The sequence below is a fragment of the Paramormyrops kingsleyae genome, chromosome 3, assembly GCF_048594095.1.
Source record: "Paramormyrops kingsleyae isolate MSU_618 chromosome 3, PKINGS_0.4, whole genome shotgun sequence".
Classification (NCBI taxonomy): domain Eukaryota; kingdom Metazoa; phylum Chordata; class Actinopteri; order Osteoglossiformes; family Mormyridae; genus Paramormyrops; species Paramormyrops kingsleyae.
In genome coordinates, this window is record NC_132799.1 from 8,092,376 (window position 1) to 8,113,012 (window position 20,637).

The window sequence follows — 20,637 nt, forward strand, 5'->3', positions numbered from 1 at the left end:
CTAATGTTCGTTCTCTTTTTTTCTCTTTTATTCCTTTCCTCTGCCATTTCTTTTCTCTCGCTTCTTCCACAGTGGTTGCGGCAAGGGAGGGATATAATTAGCTGAGAGAGATGAATAATTGTCTTATTTCAATTACAGAAGGAGACAAATCAGTTATGTTATGGCGGTACTCAGATCAGACTCAATCCCCCACAGAAAATGCCGTCCTCCCCAGTGCAAAGGACCCTCTCAGATTAAAATGGAGGACCGCTAAATGTAACACATATTACTACAGATAACTTGCAATCGTACAGGGCAGTCATCACTCCAGGGTCTTCACCTGGGAGCAAAGTCTGCACCCCAATGACCCCTGACAATCTGGGACCAATAAACCAATCATTTTTCTTATCCTTTGGCACTGAACTATATGCCCCCCCCCACCCCAGGACCTGGCACACAAAATGCCACATACACTGCTAAAATATAGCTGTAGTACTAAGTTCAGATACTAGAGGTGTCTTATGTGATTTTTTTCCATTGATAACAATGTAGTGACCCCCCCCCCCCCACCCCGACACACAGACACCCCCAGGAGCTGAGCTATTGTTCTGCTTTCTCCGAGTTTGACTCAGAAATACTTCAGAGCCCCCGGCTAGCAAACAGCAATTTCACTAAGTTGGGGAATTTGACGTTTTTGTGGTGGAGGTAGCAGTTGGGATGTGCGGCTGCCAGAGTCTAAATCACAGTAAACCCCGGATGCCTTTAATGCCGTCTACCGTTTAGAATAAAACCACGCCGTGAAAACCACTCATGTATCATGTCCTACATTAGATAGCAGCACTGCATGTGTTCTGCCTGTAAGTGATAAATACCTATAAATATAAAGCATTATTTGCATGACTCATTGTGGCCTGTGTCTGTGGGAGCCGCAGAATTAGGGTTTTGATAACAGGAAAATCTAAAAACCAGAATGTTGAGCAATTAATGATACAAGGTAAAACAGGAAGGTGGCTTTATACATTCGGGTATTACAAGTGGTGAGCTCAGGTACCTGCCAGAAGTGCTCAGTTACCCCGGAAGCAGGGCGGCAGTCTCCACGAGACTCAAACAACGGCAGCAGTTTCTTATCACTGTCTCGGTCATGACACCATCTCCCATACCCTGCCTGCAGAACAGGAGGTAGAAAGAGAAAGAGAGACACAGAAAGAGAGAAGAAGAAGAGGGAGACAGAGAAATCGATGTTTCAGCTCCGGCCTCCTTAAATCCAGTCGGAGGAGAGAGCACACTCCATCCGAGGACATTCCGGGTCAATACGGAATCGATAGCAGAGGACGAAACTACAGCCAGATAAAAGGCTTTGCAGAGGCCCCTGCACCACCCCCTCTGCCGCCCCCCCCCCGGCTGTTTAGCCAGTGCTGTGTTAAAGGGAGATGTCCGTGTCACCGTGCAGAACTTCAGCGTGAATCTTGCATCCAAGGTGAGTGGGATCTTCATACATTTTCTCTGTCTCTTTTTGAAGATATCGGCTCTCATTGGTGGATCGGCCTCCACGTCGCCACCTATAGGTGAGCTGAAGTACGTGCTGGGGCTATGGTGGGAACTGCTGGCACAGGGCTGCTCTTCTGTGCTTCGAACCTGTGTGCGATGCCTCTGACAATCCCCCCACGTTTCCAGTTACTATTCCCACTGTCATAATTTCACAGGCAGTGTGAAAGGCGCAAGCTAATCACAATGATGTTAATGGAAATAAGTCAAATTTCTAATATGTTTATTTTTCCGGCATGTTCCATGTGAAATAATCACATTTATGACGTCTGGGTCCCCTCAAAGCCAAATCTAATTTGGACTCTTTCTAGGTTTCTCTATGTTCAATATCATTCCATGACATTTTATGACAAAAAGAAAAAAAAATAAATTGACCAATTAAGGAAATAAGGATATCAATTAAGTGCTGTAATTGAGAATTTGTTAGATTAAAAGCTTCATCCCCAGAGGCCAAAGTAATAAAAGCCATAAAGATTGATTTAATGTAAATGTACAGTACAGGCAATGCCAACGTGACCAGGGACATTTAATCGTTGTGTACACAGGCTGAGTGACATGACAGATCCTTGTGACATGACAGATCCTCGTGACAGGACACTCCTGGCCGTGACTGAGACCCCACTCCAGGAAAAGGAAAAAAAAAATTGAGAAGAATCACCGCGGCCCACACACCTGGAGAGAAAGCCGGAACTGGCAAAGGCAGGCGCTGCCAGATGTGTTCCGACTGAACCTGTCGCCCTCCTGTCGGTTGATGAGAGCCTCCCGTGTGTCTGTTCCCAACAAAACCTCGGCTGCACATCAAGGGCCCGGCACATGGGACGCCATGTCTCCCGTCGCCACGTGAGCGTGCGCTGTCATAGATGGACTCCCACAAAGCACCGTGCACTACGAGACGGGGGACCGCTCCGCCGGGGGTGCAGCATCTGGTCAACTCTGCAGTAACGGTCTCTGTGGGAAAGAGGGCGGTGCCTCTGGTCTGGGGCGGGGCTTTGGGCCTGGGGCGGAGCTTAAGGGAACAATGTTATTACCGCAATGGTAGCATCATAGCCCCAAGGGGCGGAGCCAAGCTGAAAGAGTCTGGTGTGTAAGACCTATGGAGGGGGGGGTGGCTAATATGGATGTAGGAAGGTCAGTTTCTCTTCGTCAAGGACACGCCAGCAAGAGATCCCACAGAATACCTGCTCTCTCCCCCCCAATGTGGGCCAGTATCTCACCCTTCCCAGGCATCAGAGGTTGCACTCTGACTATTCATGTAGTCATTGTAAGCTTTATATGCATATGACAGTATTGCATTACGTAAGGCACAGTAAACAATGGAATTGCTTGCATTTAGCTCTGTAATTAAAACAGCTGTTTCCCGTGCCAGGGTGCCCTATATAGGAACCCCCCCCCCAAAGCCCACCTGTCAATGGACACATGCGAACGAATTCGCAATGACACACCGTCCTCCACCTTAAATATTGCATGACAGTCCTCCATGCCGCCGGTCATTATACTGGCAGAGGTTTGACCGAGGGGCAAATTCTTTGTGGCGAAGAGGGTAGATCGTTTAATAAAACAACAGCCGGCCTGATTGGAGGCCCTTTTGCAGACCGTCTCAAGATGAGGCGGGTAGCTAAACAGTCCAATCGCCGGCGAGCAGCATCCCCATGCCGACAGGAGACTGCATCTCACCCCGGGTCCGGTTACAGGCTCCTCAGGGTCTCAGGGCCGACAGCAGCGTGGGGGAGGAGCCTCTCTGTTTATCAGGACCTTGATAGCTGCAGATGTCACCCTATAAATGCAGAATCTGCTTAGCTATTCATTTTACCCAGATGAGCGATGGACCAGAGCTTTCCTGGCTTATGTGTCCCGGTTTCCCTCTGTTTGTAGCGACCCGGCATCCTCCAGGCTTCTGTGCGGATCCGCACCTGCCTCGGCGAGGTTCAGAGCGGGCAGGAGCGCGAGGGAGGCTCTTCAAAATGGCCCACGAGGACGTGAAACATGTGAAAACACATGGGGGGGGGGGGGGGGTGGTAGTTGTGTCCGGGTATTTTTGAGAAGGTAGCCTCTGTTTGGAGTGAGGATTGTGAATCAGTGAGTTAGGGTGCTGCCCCCATCCCTGATTGGAAGGACTGGCAGAGTGATGCTGCCATCGGGCCCCTGAGTGAGGCCCTTATCGGCCAGCTCCAAGGGCGCTGCACGCTGGCTAACCCCGTGCTGTGACCCTGAATATGGGGGAGGTGAACAGAGAATTTCCCAACGGGAATGAATAAAGTACAGTGATCCACGGTTTCTGAAAATATTACATGGAAAACTCCACAACTAATTCCTAAGTTTTAAACTGTGTGATGCAGTGTCGTGTCATCCTGCCCGGGATGTGAATCTCCCCTTGGTCCAGCATATCCACACTGGATCCGATACCTGCCAGTTAGTCACTTAGCATTCGTCTCGGTAATCAGATCCACTGTCTTGGTATTGCAGTGCCTGTGTTCAAGTAACCCTTTTTTTCCAGTGATATTTTATTATTAGTTATTGTTATTAATATTGTTATTGGGTCTAATTTAGGAATTAAATATACACTGTAAATATATCATACTGCATATATATCATACTGTAGGTAGGTATGTATGTATAGGAAAGAAACATAATATAAACGGCATCAGCAGAGAGGATTAGTGGCTGTACGTCAAAGCTCACCAACAGGGAAGCTTGGCAGCATCACTGCAAAAGACCACAGAAATGACCACAGATCTGAATCAGCACCTCTGTGACCCAGCCTCAACAAAAACTGTACTGTGAGCTTCACAAAGCTGTAATCAATACCAAGGCTGCTGTTCAGACTCTGCCTCCGTCCAAGGCCAATCCGCAGAGGTGCTAACCTGATGTAAGGAGCCCCGGGCCCCTGAACAACGGAAAAAGGGAAATATTCAGCTGTTTTCCTAGATCCGGATGTTTTATGTTTCTTCTACCACAATCTTAGCTGGTATGAGCAGCCATCTTGTGTCCTTGAGATCTTAAGTCTGATGGTTGCTCTGCATGCCCATATAACAAATAAAAAATATGCGGCCATCTTACAGGACTCGGTGTACCCTGTGGGGCATGCGCCCCTCCCTCAACATCTTCCTGTATATAAACACAACGCTACACAAATTTAACCTTGGTTTCATGAACATCAGGATGAAGTCAAGCACTGTCCACGGTCATCACTACCCATCAGATATAAACAACACTGAACCTACGAAGTAGATTTCCACTTCCTTTACCCTTCAGGTATCTGGAAGCTTTTCTTCTTGATGAATGTCCAAATATGGTATAAGCCTTGCAGGAGGTGCCTGATTGGTGCCCCCGGTGCCGATTAAGTGATTTATATTAATGTACTGTTAGGTGTTCTATTATTTTGCCCACCTCCTTCACAAAATGCAATTAACTGCTGTCCACAATAAGACTGAATGCTGTGCTGGTGAGGTTGCATGAGGATCCACACGCACATGGGCCGTGCTGAGGCTACGGGCGAATTCGATGCATGCTGCAGGCCATGCGATGCATGTTGCAGGCCAGGTGAGGCACGGACAGAGCAGGAACGCGCCATCGAACATGAAGTGATTAGCTTCCCAGCGCGGTCCACACTGCGCTGCCAGGAGTGGCAGATTGATGCACAGCGAGGGGCCCCGTGTTTCTCGCTCTTGCCGTGTATCTGTGTGGGTACGAGGGAGGTGGTGAAGACTGGGGAGGGGGGGTTTGAACATGGCTTGACCTTTATTGTACATATCTGCTGCTCTTTAATTGGACCTGATTGCATGTTCGCATAAATTAAACAACACCACAGGTGGGTGAAATTATAACGAGCTAAGCGTCTGCAACATTTATACCGATATTTCAAAAGCTACACGGTTGCTCTCCTCCATTTTATTAATCTCACTTATTGTTTTTTAAAGATTCCACAGAAAATGACCTCTTTGCAAAACAACCACTTAAAAAGCACTGCTTAAACTTGTTTTACTCTTGCAAGGGAGCAGATGCTGGCATGGGAGAACGGAGAACCTCAAACAACGTTCCCCATGCTGGGCGGCAATGTTTCCGAGGAGTTTAAGCAACATCACTCTGAGTAGGGTTATGGTTGGCCTGCTCCTTTAAAAGCATAAAATAGAGCCCCCCCCACCCCCTTTTTTTCGAAACACACTTTCCACTTCATAAATTTCGCCGCGCCGCACTTTGAAATTGTGGCCATCCAGGAAATTTGCAATTCAACGAGTGGCATGTCCACAAATATTCAAATGTGTGCCCTAAGTGGATATTTCCTGAAAGTGCTTGAAAGGCTGCTGTTTATCCCTGGGAAAGCTGCATGCTACCACTGATACATCTGCATACACATTCCCAGCGACAACATGTGCGCGTTACTGTCATCTTAAAGCGCATTACGGCGACTCCTCATCGCAGCTCCTTCATTAAACATATGCTTACTGGACCCGCACGCAGGTAACATTACCATTTAATGGGGTCTCTCCTTCAGTTTGACTGCAGATATAAATGACACACAAGAAAGAGGCGGGCAGGCACCAGAGGCACGCTGAGAAATCGCCCTGCGTTCCTTTGTCCGAGTGATGCGTGCCCGGAATGCTAATGCAGTCGCCCGATGCCCCAAGCTGAACCAGCCAATTACCTGAGTCGCATAAATAAATCTCCAGCCATAACCTGGTAATTTCCTTTAAGAAAGGTAAGATCGATACTGGTACGATGGCCACCTAGGCAAAGGTCGGCATATCATATAGATCAGTATTTAAAGGAAAATACGAAGGGATGAAGAGATTAAGAGTTAATAGTGGGAAATGGTCAATAGTAATCCCCGTATAAAACTCTCTGTTGTTTTCTTAAGCAAGCAGATACTGATGTCCAAACCTTCGTTACGTTGCTACATCGCTACACGCTTATGGGAGTTTTACTTACACAAAAATGTTCTGAGGGCAGGAAGAAAATGATTGGTTCAGAGAAACAACCAATCAGATTGTAGAGGGGGTGGGCCCAAGCAACTAGAGGAGGTGGGACCAAGACATCCGATTGGCTGATCCCACTTCCTCTAGTTGCTTGGACCCACCTCCTCTACAATCTGATTCGTTATCTGTCTGAAGCAATCATTTTTTTCATTCTGCCCTCAGGACATTTTTGTGCAAATTAAACTCCCATGAGCTCATTATACCTCTGAGGGCACGATGTATGTGTAGGGGGAGGGCGGATACACAGAGGTTGCAGGAGATGCATTAGAGAGGAAAGGCACTGAGGCGAATAAGTGATGGGGTCAAACTGCGAAGAAAAGACACTCCTGAGTAACCGTGCAGCAGCCCTAAAGCAGCCGATCTCCGTGGATTGCGCCGCCTCTTTCCTCACGCAGACCCAGAGGACTCCATATGAAACTTCCTCCGGCCTTGTAAGCCCGTCAATACTACAGCTGGCCGCTGTGCCAGATTACAAACAAAGAAATCCTTGCAGACATGAAAGGTTTCAGTCCCAAGCCTGGGCTGCCGGGCCCGGCCTTGGCGCAATGCCGATTCTTTAAAGACCAGCACCCTGTCACGGCAGTGTCTCTGCCACGCTCAAAGGCTGGCATGAGAGGCAGTGCAACTGTCCGTCTGAATCATCGCCGGAAAAGGAGGAGGAATACTGCTCCACCGCGGCGAAAGACGTTCGGAAGCGTGGAAAGGGGTCTGGCCTACAGACCTGAGATGGGCATCGATGAAAATACCATAAAAATACAAAAAATTCAACAAAAAGACTAAGAGAAGCTTCAGTGTCGCAAAGGAAACAGAGGAATGATTTGGAAACGGGCACCTTTTCGTGAGTCAGACCCGCTTAACAGAGACTGGTTTTGTAGCCCGTTAATGGGCAGATTCACCCTCTAAGCCATGAACTTTGGTAATGCTGGCTTTTCCCTCCCCCCCCCGCCATTCTGAGTGGTGACCAGAAATTAGCATTCTCCATGCAAGGCATCATGGGATGGCGGGCGGTCGCCCGAGAAACAGGCAGTGCATCCCAGTGGGAGGAGCTCAAGGCGGGCAGTCCGGTATGTCCATCATCCGCTATGACTGCCCTACCTCCAGCCGAGAAACACCACTGGGCACCACTGGGCACCAGTCGCCTGGTCGCCTCTGCCCTCTCCTGACACCGTAACTGTTATTTCAAATGGGGATTAATAAATCATGCCCGCATCGTTAAGAATTAAAAGGGGGCCTGTGCCAGCGATACTGGGGCCATGGGCCTCACACACACGGCCATCGCCACTAGGGCGGCGCCAAATACAGGCAAAAAGAAGAAACTGTACTTGTCTTGGGGGGTATCTTCCCAATGAATGCACATTAATACCGTATGCAAATGCTTCGACCACTTAGATTTAAAGGCTGCAGCGAAAACAAAATTTATGCTGAATAATGCAACTGCCCACACACCCCTCCCACCCCACCGACAGATTCTCCCGGGCCCCCGGCTTCCAGCGGCACGAGAGGAGCACTTTAACCATCACAGTGAATTAGTGTGAGACCCACGGCGCGCCTCTTAGAGCGGGGCCCCTTTTAAGCTGCTCTGGGGTCATTCTGAGGGGGCTAAATGTGAAGTGTGGCTTTGCGCCGCAGGGCACGCTGTCGGACGGTAACTGTGGACCGTCCAGCCGACCGCTTACTAATGGGGGGGGGGGTACTGGATGTGCTTCCAACCTGAGAGCCCCGGGAAGCAGAGGAAGCCCCCGACAGAAGCCTGCTCTGCGCGCCGTGGCCACTCAGGCGTAAAGGGGGGGGGGGGGATGACCGGGGAATGGGCGCGGGAGCGGAGCGGGACTGGGATGGAAAAGCTGAAATGACAAAATACAAAAATAAAGATGGCAGAGAGTGTGGGGCGGCGGGGGGGCTGCTGAAACAATGAAGAAAGCGGAGCACACTGACCTTCCCCTGTCTGGAGGATGTGTGTGTATGTTGTGGTGGGGGGGGGGGATTCCTCATGGGGTCACAGGTGCAGAGCTGGGACACCTGGCAGTGGTGGGTGGCTGGGAGAAGGAAGAGGCCAGGTGGGCTGAGGTGGGCTGAGCCCTCAGCACTAACTGGCTGCACAGTGGTGGCCCGACAGAGGTCTCCGCTGAGCGATAGGGGGGTCACCGTCTCGCCTGGTCTCCTATGCTCTCCCCACACTGCGTAAAACGCCAAGGAATGAACAATGGCATTTAACTGGATCTCTAACGACACCTCTAACTGTTACTTTTTTCACACTTTAATGTCAAATGCATTATGGGAAATTATAAATAATGTTGACACAGAAGAACCAAAAGATGTCAGAGGACAGACACCTTTCCCATTTTTCCCAGCTATATGTTTCAGAAGATATTACCCTGTTGAGGATATTTCTTCAATAGCCCTTCTTGACAAATCTAGCTGTCAACCAGAAACTGGGATATTGGTGATGAGGAAAGATGTAGAACAGTAGGTCCTGGATCAGTGCTCATGTGTGGAAGGTCATAGGTTTGAATCCCAAGGCTGGCAGAGTAAATAGCTCACCAGTGGGCCCTTGAGCGAGACCCTAACCCAAGCTGCTCCTTTCTGCACTTGTATGCTGCTTTGGAAGAAAGGGTCTACTAAACAAATTTAATGAAAAATCTAAAGGTAAAACTGTTTCGCTGTCTGAAAATGGTGCCCTGCCCTAATCCACTCCCCCGGGTCGGTCCACTCGCTGGCTACACCATACCAAACTCATCTAAAGTGCACAGATAACAGCAAGTTGTCCATGGGATTTCTGTAACTCAGACTTAGTAAAGTCTGCACACAGATGGATGTCATGAATAATTCCTGGTTGGATATCAATGTCTAATAATATATCAGCAATATAAAGGTAGCTAGTGTCTCTATCCTCAAAACAAATAATGAAATAGAGTCGTTTCTACAATGTCAGTTAGCCATATTGAATACATTTGCCAACGTTCGATCTGCAAGACGATCCTGCAGGACGGTAAGTTGTTTGTTCACAAAAGCCTTTAATCAAGCCTCCTTGGGCAGAATATTAGGTTGAGGAACTGAGGACATCTGTCAGGCAAAGAGCAATTTCTGCTAAACCGGGAGCAAATCAAATCACGTCAATCGTGGATGAGAATTCATGGCCGTCGATAAGCTTGTTCCCAGTGCAGAAGAATTTTGGGGCTAGGGTATGATTTAGCTGACTTTCCTGGGCAAATGAAGCCCCCAGTGAAGAATTTCTGGAGGCGGGGCTGGCAGGGGGTGTGGGATATAGCGGGGAGGCAGGTGGGCCACACCCATGTGAGCTGATCATGGCGTGTTTGCGGTGTGGGTGGGGACAGAAACACCACATTGTATTGAGCTATTTCGGTCTGTGCTATCAGATTTAATCCTGTCAGAAGAGACCAGCCCAGACACTCCTGGAGCTGTTAACCGTTTAGCGGGTCACGTTGTGTGTTTTTGAAAAGGGGGGGGGGGGGGTCGTAGGCAGAGGGAACACGACCCTGCCCCTTCTAGACAGTCAGAGGGTTTATTTAGTGAGTTTCTCATACAGTCTGTTCACACATCAGAAAGTGACAGTCATGGGGTGGAGACCAGGGCTGCCATTAGGCTAGCGATGTCCGGGGGTGGTGGGTGGGGCTTGGCGTCGGCTGGGAGACGGCCAGCCCGCGAAACGCACGGCAGCTTCATACCCGATGTTCCCCGAAGCCCCCGTTCATGTCGGCTTTCGAAAAACAAATGTGACGGGGGCAGCTGGCCGACCTCGCGCAGAAGCCGGGACGCCGGGGAAACGCGCGATCCTCCAGAGTCGAACTCTCTCCCTTTTAAATGACAAACAGAATTTGTAGTTCTATCCGGAGGGTTAAAATACTCACTCCTCTGTCTTTTTCTATGGGCCTGGCATATAATTGGATGTTTTGTCAGGAGAAAACCGGTGAGAACTAGACGTGTGAACGGTTACCGTGCAGCGGTCCAGTGCGAGTCCGGCACTGCTGGGTATTTTCTCGACAGTTTCTGGAAGGTTCTGTACGGAACCGAGCATAGATGTTGCACGGTACCTGAACAGTCCAGTAGGGATAATCTGCAGTACTTGAACAGTTCAGTGTGGAGGCTAAAAAGGTTGTGGAATGTAGTGACATAGAATATGGAAGTCCCCGCTGTGTCCAGGGATATAAAATGATGTAGCATTGTTAGCAGTAAGATGAACACTGCCCCTAGTGGCAGAGTAAAAAAAAAAAGAAAAGAAAGAAAAAAGAAGCTGGTAAACAATTAGTTTCAGACACGTGACGCAATTAAATACAATCAATCAAACACTGAAGCACTGAAACGTCTCCTTGCAGCTAGGGAAGGTTTTTGCATAATAACAGAATAACATATGTAGTATATATCCAAATATATGTCATAACATTCTGAAACATATCATGACTGCATTTTGAAGAGGAAAGCTTGGCAGCTCACATTCACAAGACCTGCGATTTGCCTGGCTTAGGGATACAGAGATTTTTCTATTACTAGAGCTGCTGCATAAAATACCAGAATGGAGATATTGTCGGCATTGTTCACAAAGTGTGCGATATTAGCGAGGCCTAGAAGAATCCCATAACAGTAATTAGAGTAACACTGGGAATCAGGAAGGGGGTTTCCATAGGATTCACGCTCATCACCAGATGCCTCCCCCCACCCCCCCGGCGACGTCCTTTGATCGCGGGACACCTGTGAGCCACCTTCCACCTCGGCTGACCTCTGACCTCTGCTGCATTATGCCTCACAGCTGATAGCCAGGACTATGGCACCGTCCTGATCCAATTAGCCCCTCAGGGCCCAGATGCGTAGCCCTTCCAGACACAACAAACCCCGGCTGTGATCCTTCCGCTTGACCTCCATCTGAAGCTGTGAAATATCAGGTTTCCGTCAGGAAGAAAAAATCCACCCCGCAAGGCTCCGCCATTTCTGGGGAGTGCTGCATTCCTGGGCAGATACTCACTAAAGAATTATACATGTGTTTCATTTAAGTTCCTGCTGAACTTTAAGAGAGCTGTTTGGATGGAAGATGGATGTTCTTTAGTTGATTGAAATATGAGACATGCTAGTCTCTAGGAACCATACTGAACACTTGTCTGACCATGTTCAGCCGAACTAAAACACGCTTGAGCATCCCTGCGCCCTACTGGGCCCGGGGAGAACTGCGCTTCATCAGGACAGCTGCTTGATGCTTGGTCTCACAAGGGTCAGGCTGGCAGAGAGGATATGGGGCCGTTTGTCATTTCCCGCTCCCTTTCGCCGCATCCTCTGTCCTGCTCCATTCCTTCCCTCCGCACAGCAAAGGATTTGCCGAGCAGCGTCACACACAGACTCGGCGAGCCGTCACACCAAGCTGCACCGCAGATGTCCGGCTCGCTGCAGATGCCCCCCACTTCTGCCGCGTCAGGATCACTCTTCCCCGCCGGCGGGGGGAGGCTCCGCCTTCCTCGGCCTCTTCCGCACCCATCCTGGCGGCACGGCCGCTGTGCCATATGGCATCCAGGATGAAAGGGGCCCTTTGTGCCCGACACTTGGGGAACTCAGCCGGCTCTCCCTTTCTCCCAGTCGACCCCGTGACCCCCCCCCCACATCCTTTCAAGTAGCTCCCTATTAATTGCAGAAGAGAAGGGGGCGGAGGAGGGAATCCATCCCCTCCTCTGGGTCTTTGCCAGCCCCCACCTCCACTCCAGACCCCAGGGTCACCTGGACCTCTCACTGCGCTGAGTTCACCTGTCCAGGGGGCAGAACTCTCTGGTGCTTGCCCCACCCACCCAGCATCACAAAAATCCCTGAACACACCCCCACCTCCCCCCTCCATGGCAGCCCAACGTTGCTCGCTCTCATGTTTATACACTGCGTCATCACACACAGCTTGGCCCGCCCCATTATAAATTAGCCATTGGCAGAAGCCAGGCCCAAGCCCAGCAATGAATTAAACGTCTCTGTTTTTCAAAGTCAAACATGTCTATCCCTTGTTGCGCTCCCTCCTGGGGCGACCCATTCCCAGCACTGCCCAGCGGGGTCTCAGTGGGCAGAGCGGTGCAGGTCCCCCCCCCCCCCCCGTCGCCCCACATCGTGACGCGCCATCTCTACCGGGATGGGATTCCTCCCCTAGGGGCCCCTCTGTCGATCTGGAAGCGGAAGAGCGGCAGCCCGCAGATAAGAGGCGGCTCCTGATTGGCATTGCTCACTACAGGCGACTGTTCAGCCAATGAGTATAATCTAAACTGAAGGCAACATCCAATGGTGTAAGGGGTGACTACATTGCCGTGGAGAGGGGCGAACGCATGTGAACAACACTACCATCTATTGTAATAATTATGTTTGTTTTTACATGCACAGTACTAGTCAAAAGTTTGGAGCCATTGAAAGGTTTGAATTGTTCTTTACGCATTAAAATAATTATAAGAACATTAAATGTAATTATCCCCTGATCAAAAAAGTATCACACAAACAAAAATAATTTGTTGGGTGGGGCCGCTCTGTTGGGTTGGGACTCAGGAGGTTGCTGGTTCAAATCCCATGGTCCAACCCTCCATTGGGCCCTTGAGCAAGACCTTTAACCCCAATTGCTCCAAGGACTGGCTGACCCAGGTGGCCTCCTGTGATGCTTTTCCACCTATCCTGAAGGAGGTCTCATATATATACTGAGCACTCATTGGCCACTTTTCCTTCACTCTCTGGTCAAACTCCTCCAAAACCATCTCTACTGAGTTAGGTCAGGTGACCTGGTCATGTGATGCGACACTCTCACTCTCCTTTGTAGTTGGCTTGGCATATCCAAACTTTTGTCTGGCACTGTTTGTGTATGTTTGAGTGGGAGCATGTGTGCGTGTGGGTATATATATAAAATAAAACAAACAAAATTATAACAGTCATGTACATAGCATTGTGTTTGGCTAACTGGAGCTACACGAGCTTCTCAAACAAAGAGGCACACAGGAGTAGCTACTGTCTGAGTGCCGGAAATGGCCGAGTTACCAGAAACCGTTCATTTCCAAACGCGTGTTAATCAAGCAGACGCGCACTCAGAGAATGAGTTAGGGGCCTGTCAGAAACAGGATCTCAGGACTCGTATTTCTCAATGGGCCACGGTCAGCTGGCCAGTGGGGCAGGAAACGACTGTTAGGATGTTATCAACGAGCTCCTTGACACCTTACTCAACTTCCTGTCTGGAAAGGAAGTGAGTGTCCACAAGGTAACAGTCGACAATTGCTTTATGATCCCACAAAAAGTGAGAAAGTGAGAGACAGTAGTTGACAGTAAAGACATTTTTACTTATTCAATTTGAATATTATAATATTTAACTGTATGGGGTACAGACGGACTCGCGCTCAGTTTAAAGTTATGTAATATTATTTATGTTGTGTTAGGAACGCTGACAGTCACACATAAAGATTATGCAAAATAATATTAATGTTTCGCCGAAAATATTACAGAAGGAAACGTGGGTACGAAATGCAAATCACAAGTTGCAAGAAAAAAAAAAGATGAAAGACGCATTCTTGAAGTGTCTAAACCGCTAAGATGTCATGAATATTAATGTGCTGAAAGACGACAATCCCCACACACGGCTGTTTACAGGCACGTTCCAAACGGCGCACTCGCAGTGGCTAACCCACTGTTCAGCATGTGCCCCAACTCGCCAGCATCACAAACGGCACAATGGGGCGTGGACCCCATGCAGGTGAGCAGGGACGCTACGTCTGCCCAATGATGGGAAAAACTCAGCAATGACAACCATAACCCCTACCCAGCCCTAACCTTAACCATAAGTAACCAGACAAAATATGAGACTGATTGCATTCACAGATGTGGTCCCCACAATGTAGCATAAACCTAACACACACACACAAGGCACCCCTAGGAGCATTTCGGGGGGGTATAAGGGCCTGTAAATATCCTGTGAAGGCCACTCCTCATATGGATGGAAGATGGATGGATGGTTTGTACAACCTGAAAAGGTAAAAGAAGGAGAGGATTATGATACCGTACTGAGCGGTAGTCGGTCGGGACATGTCCCTAGCAATATTGTGGAAGTAATGTGCGTGTTTATGGGGATGGGGGGGGTTGGGGGCTGATCTGGTCCCTACTAATGCAGAAACCAAACTTACAGTCTTGTACTGTACATAAAATTCTCTGTCAGCCTTATGGCTTCAGCTAAAAATCCTTTAAAACCGGCAGAATGTGGTTCATTACAATATTTCACCAACTGTAAAGAGTTTACTTTTGATACCATCTGGTATCCCAGGGGAAGGTGCTACTTTGAAGTGGGGGGGGGGTTCTTACAGCCGTCCCTGCATATGGACGCCTTGCTATTCTTCTCACTTTGGTGTGAGGCGTGCAGCAGACGCGGCCGTGCTGACGGCCCGCCGTCCAAAACATGGCTTCTCATCCTCTCAGCGCGTTCGCACACCGTCGCATTTTTCAATTTGTTAGCGTGCTTGCCACCGTTTACCTGCGTCTGCTTTTTCGCAGGGCTATTTCTCCTGTGACGGGGGGGGTCCCCTTCGGCAGCGGAGGGGCCCGGGTCTCAGCGGGTGATCTCGAGGGCGGCTAATTGCTCCGCTCCCCCGGCTGGCGGTAAGATACGATCACACCGCTGTGCTTAACCTTGTTTCGGTCCCTTCCCCGCCCCCCAATCGATGGAGGAGGGGGTCGCTGTGTTGCTTCCTTCTGCATGTAAGTAGGCCACCATAAGCAGGACACAATAATAACTCCTTGAGTGGCCTGGCTGCGGTGGAGGCAATGGGGGGGGGTGGGGGGTGGGGTGATGAATTTGTGTGCTGCGGTACATTATGCCGGGATGAAGGCGTGGGGGGGGAGGAGTGAAGGACAGGTCTCCATTAGGCCTTAATAACACACATGTCAAACTACAGGTAGTGGAGCAGCTAAGCCAAGCTCCCTCCCTCCCTCCTTCCCTCCCTCTCTCCCTCCCTCCCTCCCTCCCTCCACTTAGCGTTTTTCCTGCTTTCTTTCATCCTCCGGTTCCTCTGCTGCCAGGCCGGCGCACAGAGATCGGGTCATTATGGGCGGAGCGGCCTGGGAGGGCGGCGAAGCCAGATTAAGTGTTTATTATTTATTGATCTCGCCATCGACATGCAGTGACGCCCTGAGACTGGAGGCCGGACGGGAAGGTGGGATGGCGCTGAGCGTGGGAGGGACATGCGGGACGGACATGGGGATGGACAGAATGGTGCCGGTTCCGTGCCTTGGGCGGGGGCTTTAATCGTTGGCTGTGGTCTCATTAGCATTGGCCGGCCTGACACCTGCGCCAGCCGTCAATGGCGTCTTTAAACCGCGACGGAACGGGCCTCTGCTGCTCTATGGTCCCCGTGGACCTTTCTTGTTCCCATTGGATCCCGCCATCAGGAGCAGAGGCGGCTCCATAAGGGGTGTGCAGCAGGGTCAGGGTCGGCCAGTGACCTGCGGGCATCATGCCAGGTGTGCTTGACTGCCCGCTCTTACAAAAGGCCGGCCCACTCTTCCATCCTGCTCTCTGCAGCCGGTTAGGGGCGAGGGCCTCTGGAGGGCTGGAGGACCACACACTGCTATACGCCTTCCCCCCCCCCCCCCCCCCCGTGACCCCCTAGTCCTTTGTGCTCTTCCGTGAGACAAAAGGGGCGCCATTCATACGAGGGGCACACGGGGCCGAGCTGGAGTCATGGCCGACCGAGCCAGGCCTCGCTACGTGAAGAGCGCCAGCTGGTATCGCCGGAGCCCCGGCTGGCCGCCGGGACCATCAAAAGGACGTCCATCCTGGTTCTGCCTGTGTGGCCTTGCCGCACAAAACCCAAATCTCTGCAGAAAAAAAGCCATCTATGCTGAAAACTGGGTATTTATACTGAGTGAAAGCTGCCTTCCCCACTGTACATAGATACTTCACCTCCCATAAAAAGGATAAACACGACGGAGCTATATCTGTCGAGGGCTTGCTAATTGCTTGCTTTAAGTCATTTAACACTTCTATCTTGAGAAGGTTATTTAATACATTGCTTTCACTGTTGTCATGGCACCAGAGCTTGAAAGGAATGAATGAGACCGAACAGAAAAACAGATATAGCTAATTGTGAGCTTCCGGGCAGCATTCTTACATGGAAACACCGAAGCCCTCATATCATCAGCATCCTCAGTGCTTGGAAAACATTCCCTCTTACGAAGGATGGAAGGCCATGCCGTGTCGTAGTACTTGGCACTTCCTGACCTGTGACTGACATCTTCTCTAAGAAACAAGTCACACTAAACATCTACTGAGAAAGGAACAACAGATTCCCACTGTGTACCTATCCATCCATCCATCCATCCTTACATAATAGGGCCACGGGATTGGCTGGATGGAATGCCAGTCTCTATGTATTCCCAAACCAGAAAATAAACTCATTTAAAAACATTTTAACGTAATCTCCTTGACATTCTTGCCAAATCCAAATGAGAATGTTTAGATTACCGTTTATCACGTACTTGCCCCATATGAGTTTCGAGGGCATTTACACTAACAGGCTTTGTATGACACCAGTCAGCAGGATCAGCTCCGCAGGCCCGCACCTCCACAGACCCCCACCTCTGCAGGCCCCCACCTGCAGGGCTGCGGCTCCATTCCTGCCCCCGGCTCTGCATGTGGAATTTGGAAGTCAGTTTTCTCCTGCGGACCAAAGACATGCAGGTAGGTGCAGTGCTGTCCCTAAATTGCCCATGGAGTGTGAGTGTTTGCCCTGCAATGGACTGGCATCCCACCCGAGGAGGAGTTCCTGTCTAGCTGCCTGTGACTGGCTCCAGGCTCACTGCAACCTTCTACTGGATAAGCAGCTGTGGAGGAGAGATGGGACTATGTGGCACTTAACCACTGCATAGAGAGTTTCTCTAAAGTAGACATAAAATCCATCACAATAAAAACCCTCAACAAAGTTCAATACAAAGAAAACTGGTGACACTTGACGGGGCACAAATACTAATATCTCAGTTACTACTGAAATAAAAATTATGAACAAATCATGAACAAATATAGTTGCTACTTCAGATAAAACATGCATCATGATTCATTAATGATGAATTAACATGAAATCAGTATGTATCTCAGACTTAGTTTGTGGTTAATTAATACATAATAGTGTAATACTGTATTTTTTGTGCCCCATCAAGTAAAGAGGTACAGGGAAACTTTTTGCTTAAAATTAATTTAAAAAAACTATAATGGCCATTGTGGAACATTCCAGTTACATGGACCTCCATGTAGTGAATATGAAGGTGCTTAATAATCCCAATAAAGACGTACTGCAGAACTGACCACAGAAACCCCCAAGGGATGCGGCACAGTGAGGTCGCTATGGCGACTCCTCGCACAAAGGCGCTTCTCACAAGCCCTTCAGCATCCGTTTACCTTCGACGAAACATTTTTCATTAAAAGCTCATTACTACCGAATCCTCAGGCTCGGTAAAATGGCCGCAAGAAAGACGAGCACCGCTCTCATAAATAGATTGCACGTCTTCTTTCGTGCAAAATGAATAAACAGAAAGACTGGGAGACAAAAATTGGGTGAAAATCGCAACTGCGGCGCGTCGCACAACGAAGGCAGAGAGGCAGCGTGGATCTGCGAGGGCCTCTCAGCACAGTAAGTCGATACGCTTCCAGATTATTTAGATTACTGAGCGGTTTAACCCTCCTCATCGACGTGAGGAAGGCTTTGTCCGGTTAAAACGCTGCCACAGTCCATTACAGCTAACACTCCTGTATTGATTAAACTATTTGAGAGGCCAGTCTTGCCGTGATGGAAGTCTGCTTATATTTTTCGTTCCTGTCACTGTGTAAAGTGTTACTTAGTTAAACGTGCGTAAATCCCACTCACATCTATTTACATGATTCCACTTCTCCCACCAACTTTTCCATTTTCCAATGCTGTAATACAAACCTAACTGCATGGACTGCTATATCTCTGCCTTCACTGGAACGTTTCATATCACTCCCAGTTGTGGCTGTTGCCATTGGCTTCCTATCCAATGCCTCTCCAGAATTTTTTAGTGGAATTCTGGGTAGGAGCACATCATAAGACAGGAGAGCCCACTGTACTCTGGACAGTGATGTCCTCCAGTTAAATTGCCAGAAAATATGAGTCCACAGCAAAGGTGGAGATTTCAGGTGCAGAGAGTACAAATCCAGACCAAGATTTTGTTTCAACCACTCTCTGGACCTGAAATCTCCACCTCTGGTTCTGATGAGGACTCAAGGTCAACGGACTGGGTATGATGTCCTTCAGACTGACAAGGAACTCAATGGTGAACGTGGGAGTGCTGCAATCACCCAGGGTTGCTAGAAAGAGAATAGTTGATCTGTTCACCCTGGGTGGCACATCTTGTCGTCATGCTCTATGGGGCCCTGCCCCTTCCAGGGAACGATCGTGACATCCAGGGCAAATGGCCGGCCCACGACACCAACAGCTGCCCAAGGAACTGAGCAAAGGTGGTCTCTTCTGACCTATAAAATAACATGCTGCGTTTGGTATTAAATTCACACACACTGTGCATTTGCATTTCCAATAAAAGCACTCACAGATGCGTGTGGAAACACACAAAAAAGACTTCAAAAGGGTTTTTTACATGCATGTCTCTAGACAGGCAGCTAGAAAGGGCAGCTCGTTTTGAGGAGAAGAACAAGGTGCGGTTCAGCTGCATGCTGTATCGCTCTGGCTCAGGCTACATAAAGAATTCAGTGCTGGGATTGAATGGGTCCACGTTTTTATTGAATCCAGGCTCTTTGTCTACTTCCAAAATATTCCGTGGTTTTCTGAAGTTTAGACTATGGTCCTGTGATCCAAGATGGATTGGAAATCCGATCTCTGGCTGTAATAGGCAGGACTGGAGATCAGTGATGCCTCTGCCCTGGGAAACAGCAATGCTGAGAGCCCAGAGAGGCCCGGGTCAGCCGGCGCCGTGATTGATTGGATCAGATGTTCCAACGGGAAGGGGGGGGGGCTGGAAATCAAAGGGAAGTTGAGTCATTAAGGCATACGTCCGGGCTCCGGCTGTCACGAACGGTTGCAGGCTCAAGGAAGACGACTCCTTTCGGTGGTGGATGGATGCACAGCCATTGCCTGACGATGGCCAAGAGGGAGCCCCGTATAAATGGGAGGATTTCAGGGGGCGGGGCCTAGGGATTTCATCATCCTCGCCAAGCCCAAATTCGGTGCAATGTTGGGTGATAAGTGTTAAAAAGACGACTGAGAGGCTTTGGCTGTGAACCTATGACACCTCACTGCCGTCCCCGCTTTCCCAGGAGTCTCCTCTCCTCCACGTTTAAAAGCGGGGGCATCAAACATTGCCAATGTGTAACAATGTCAAAGACCCATTCTGCAGTGAGCATTTGGTTTGAATTAGCATCCAGCAGGGGGTGTCGACTTCTGCACTGCCTTCCAGCATTTCTCTGTTCTGTCCAGAGCCTTCAGCCCACGCCTTTAACCCCCTCCCTCATGTAAACGGCAGCCTCTCGCCACCAGCACACCCCCCCCCCCACACCCCCAAGCCTGCTCTGTAACCCCTCCTGCCTGTTCACAAACCTGACCCGAAAACAGAGAGTACAGTTCCCGTCCTGAAGTAGGCCGGCGGCATCGAAGCCCAGCGGCGGCAAACGCGGGCGACGGTGTAAATTAGCGCCAGCCCTCCTGGCACGGAAACGCGGGACAAAGGGAGGCGGGCTCTATCTCGGCATCCTCACCACGCCAGCCCGAGAGGTGCGAATACATTACGGAGTGCTGCGAGGCGGCGGCTGGCGCGGCTGCAAGACAGCCCAGCTTTAAGACAACAGCGGCCTACAGTCTGGCTGCCTGTGACCTTTTTAAGCTCCTGCTACAATTGATGAGCGTCATCCCCTGATGCCTGTCATTTGCAGGGCCGGCTATCGACAGATTCTGATGCGTCCCGACGAGAATCGGCAGCCTGGGCGGCGAGGAGGGTGACAAGGCCCACACGGCTGCTGTCAACATGAATAATGACTGATGGGCAGCTGGCAGACACACATATAGATGAATAAGGACATGGCAAGATGTACAGGCAGATGTGTGAGTGAGGAGTGAGGCGCCTCCCCTGCAACAACACGACACCGTGCGACTCTGAGGCTGAGGCCTTAAGCGGTGGC

General features: G+C 49.8%; 1 protein-coding gene across 1 annotated transcript in view; it reads right to left on the bottom strand.

Moving 5' to 3' along the window:
• The window catches only part of LOC111858614 (uncharacterized), a 142,900-nt gene that overhangs the window by 60,379 nt on the left and 61,884 nt on the right, over positions 1–20,637 (bottom strand). The window contains exon 3 of the mRNA XM_023840542.2: positions 1,031–1,144. Coding sequence (XP_023696310.1) covers positions 1,031–1,144 — 114 coding nt within the window. The remainder of the gene's footprint in view (positions 1–1,030; positions 1,145–20,637) is intronic.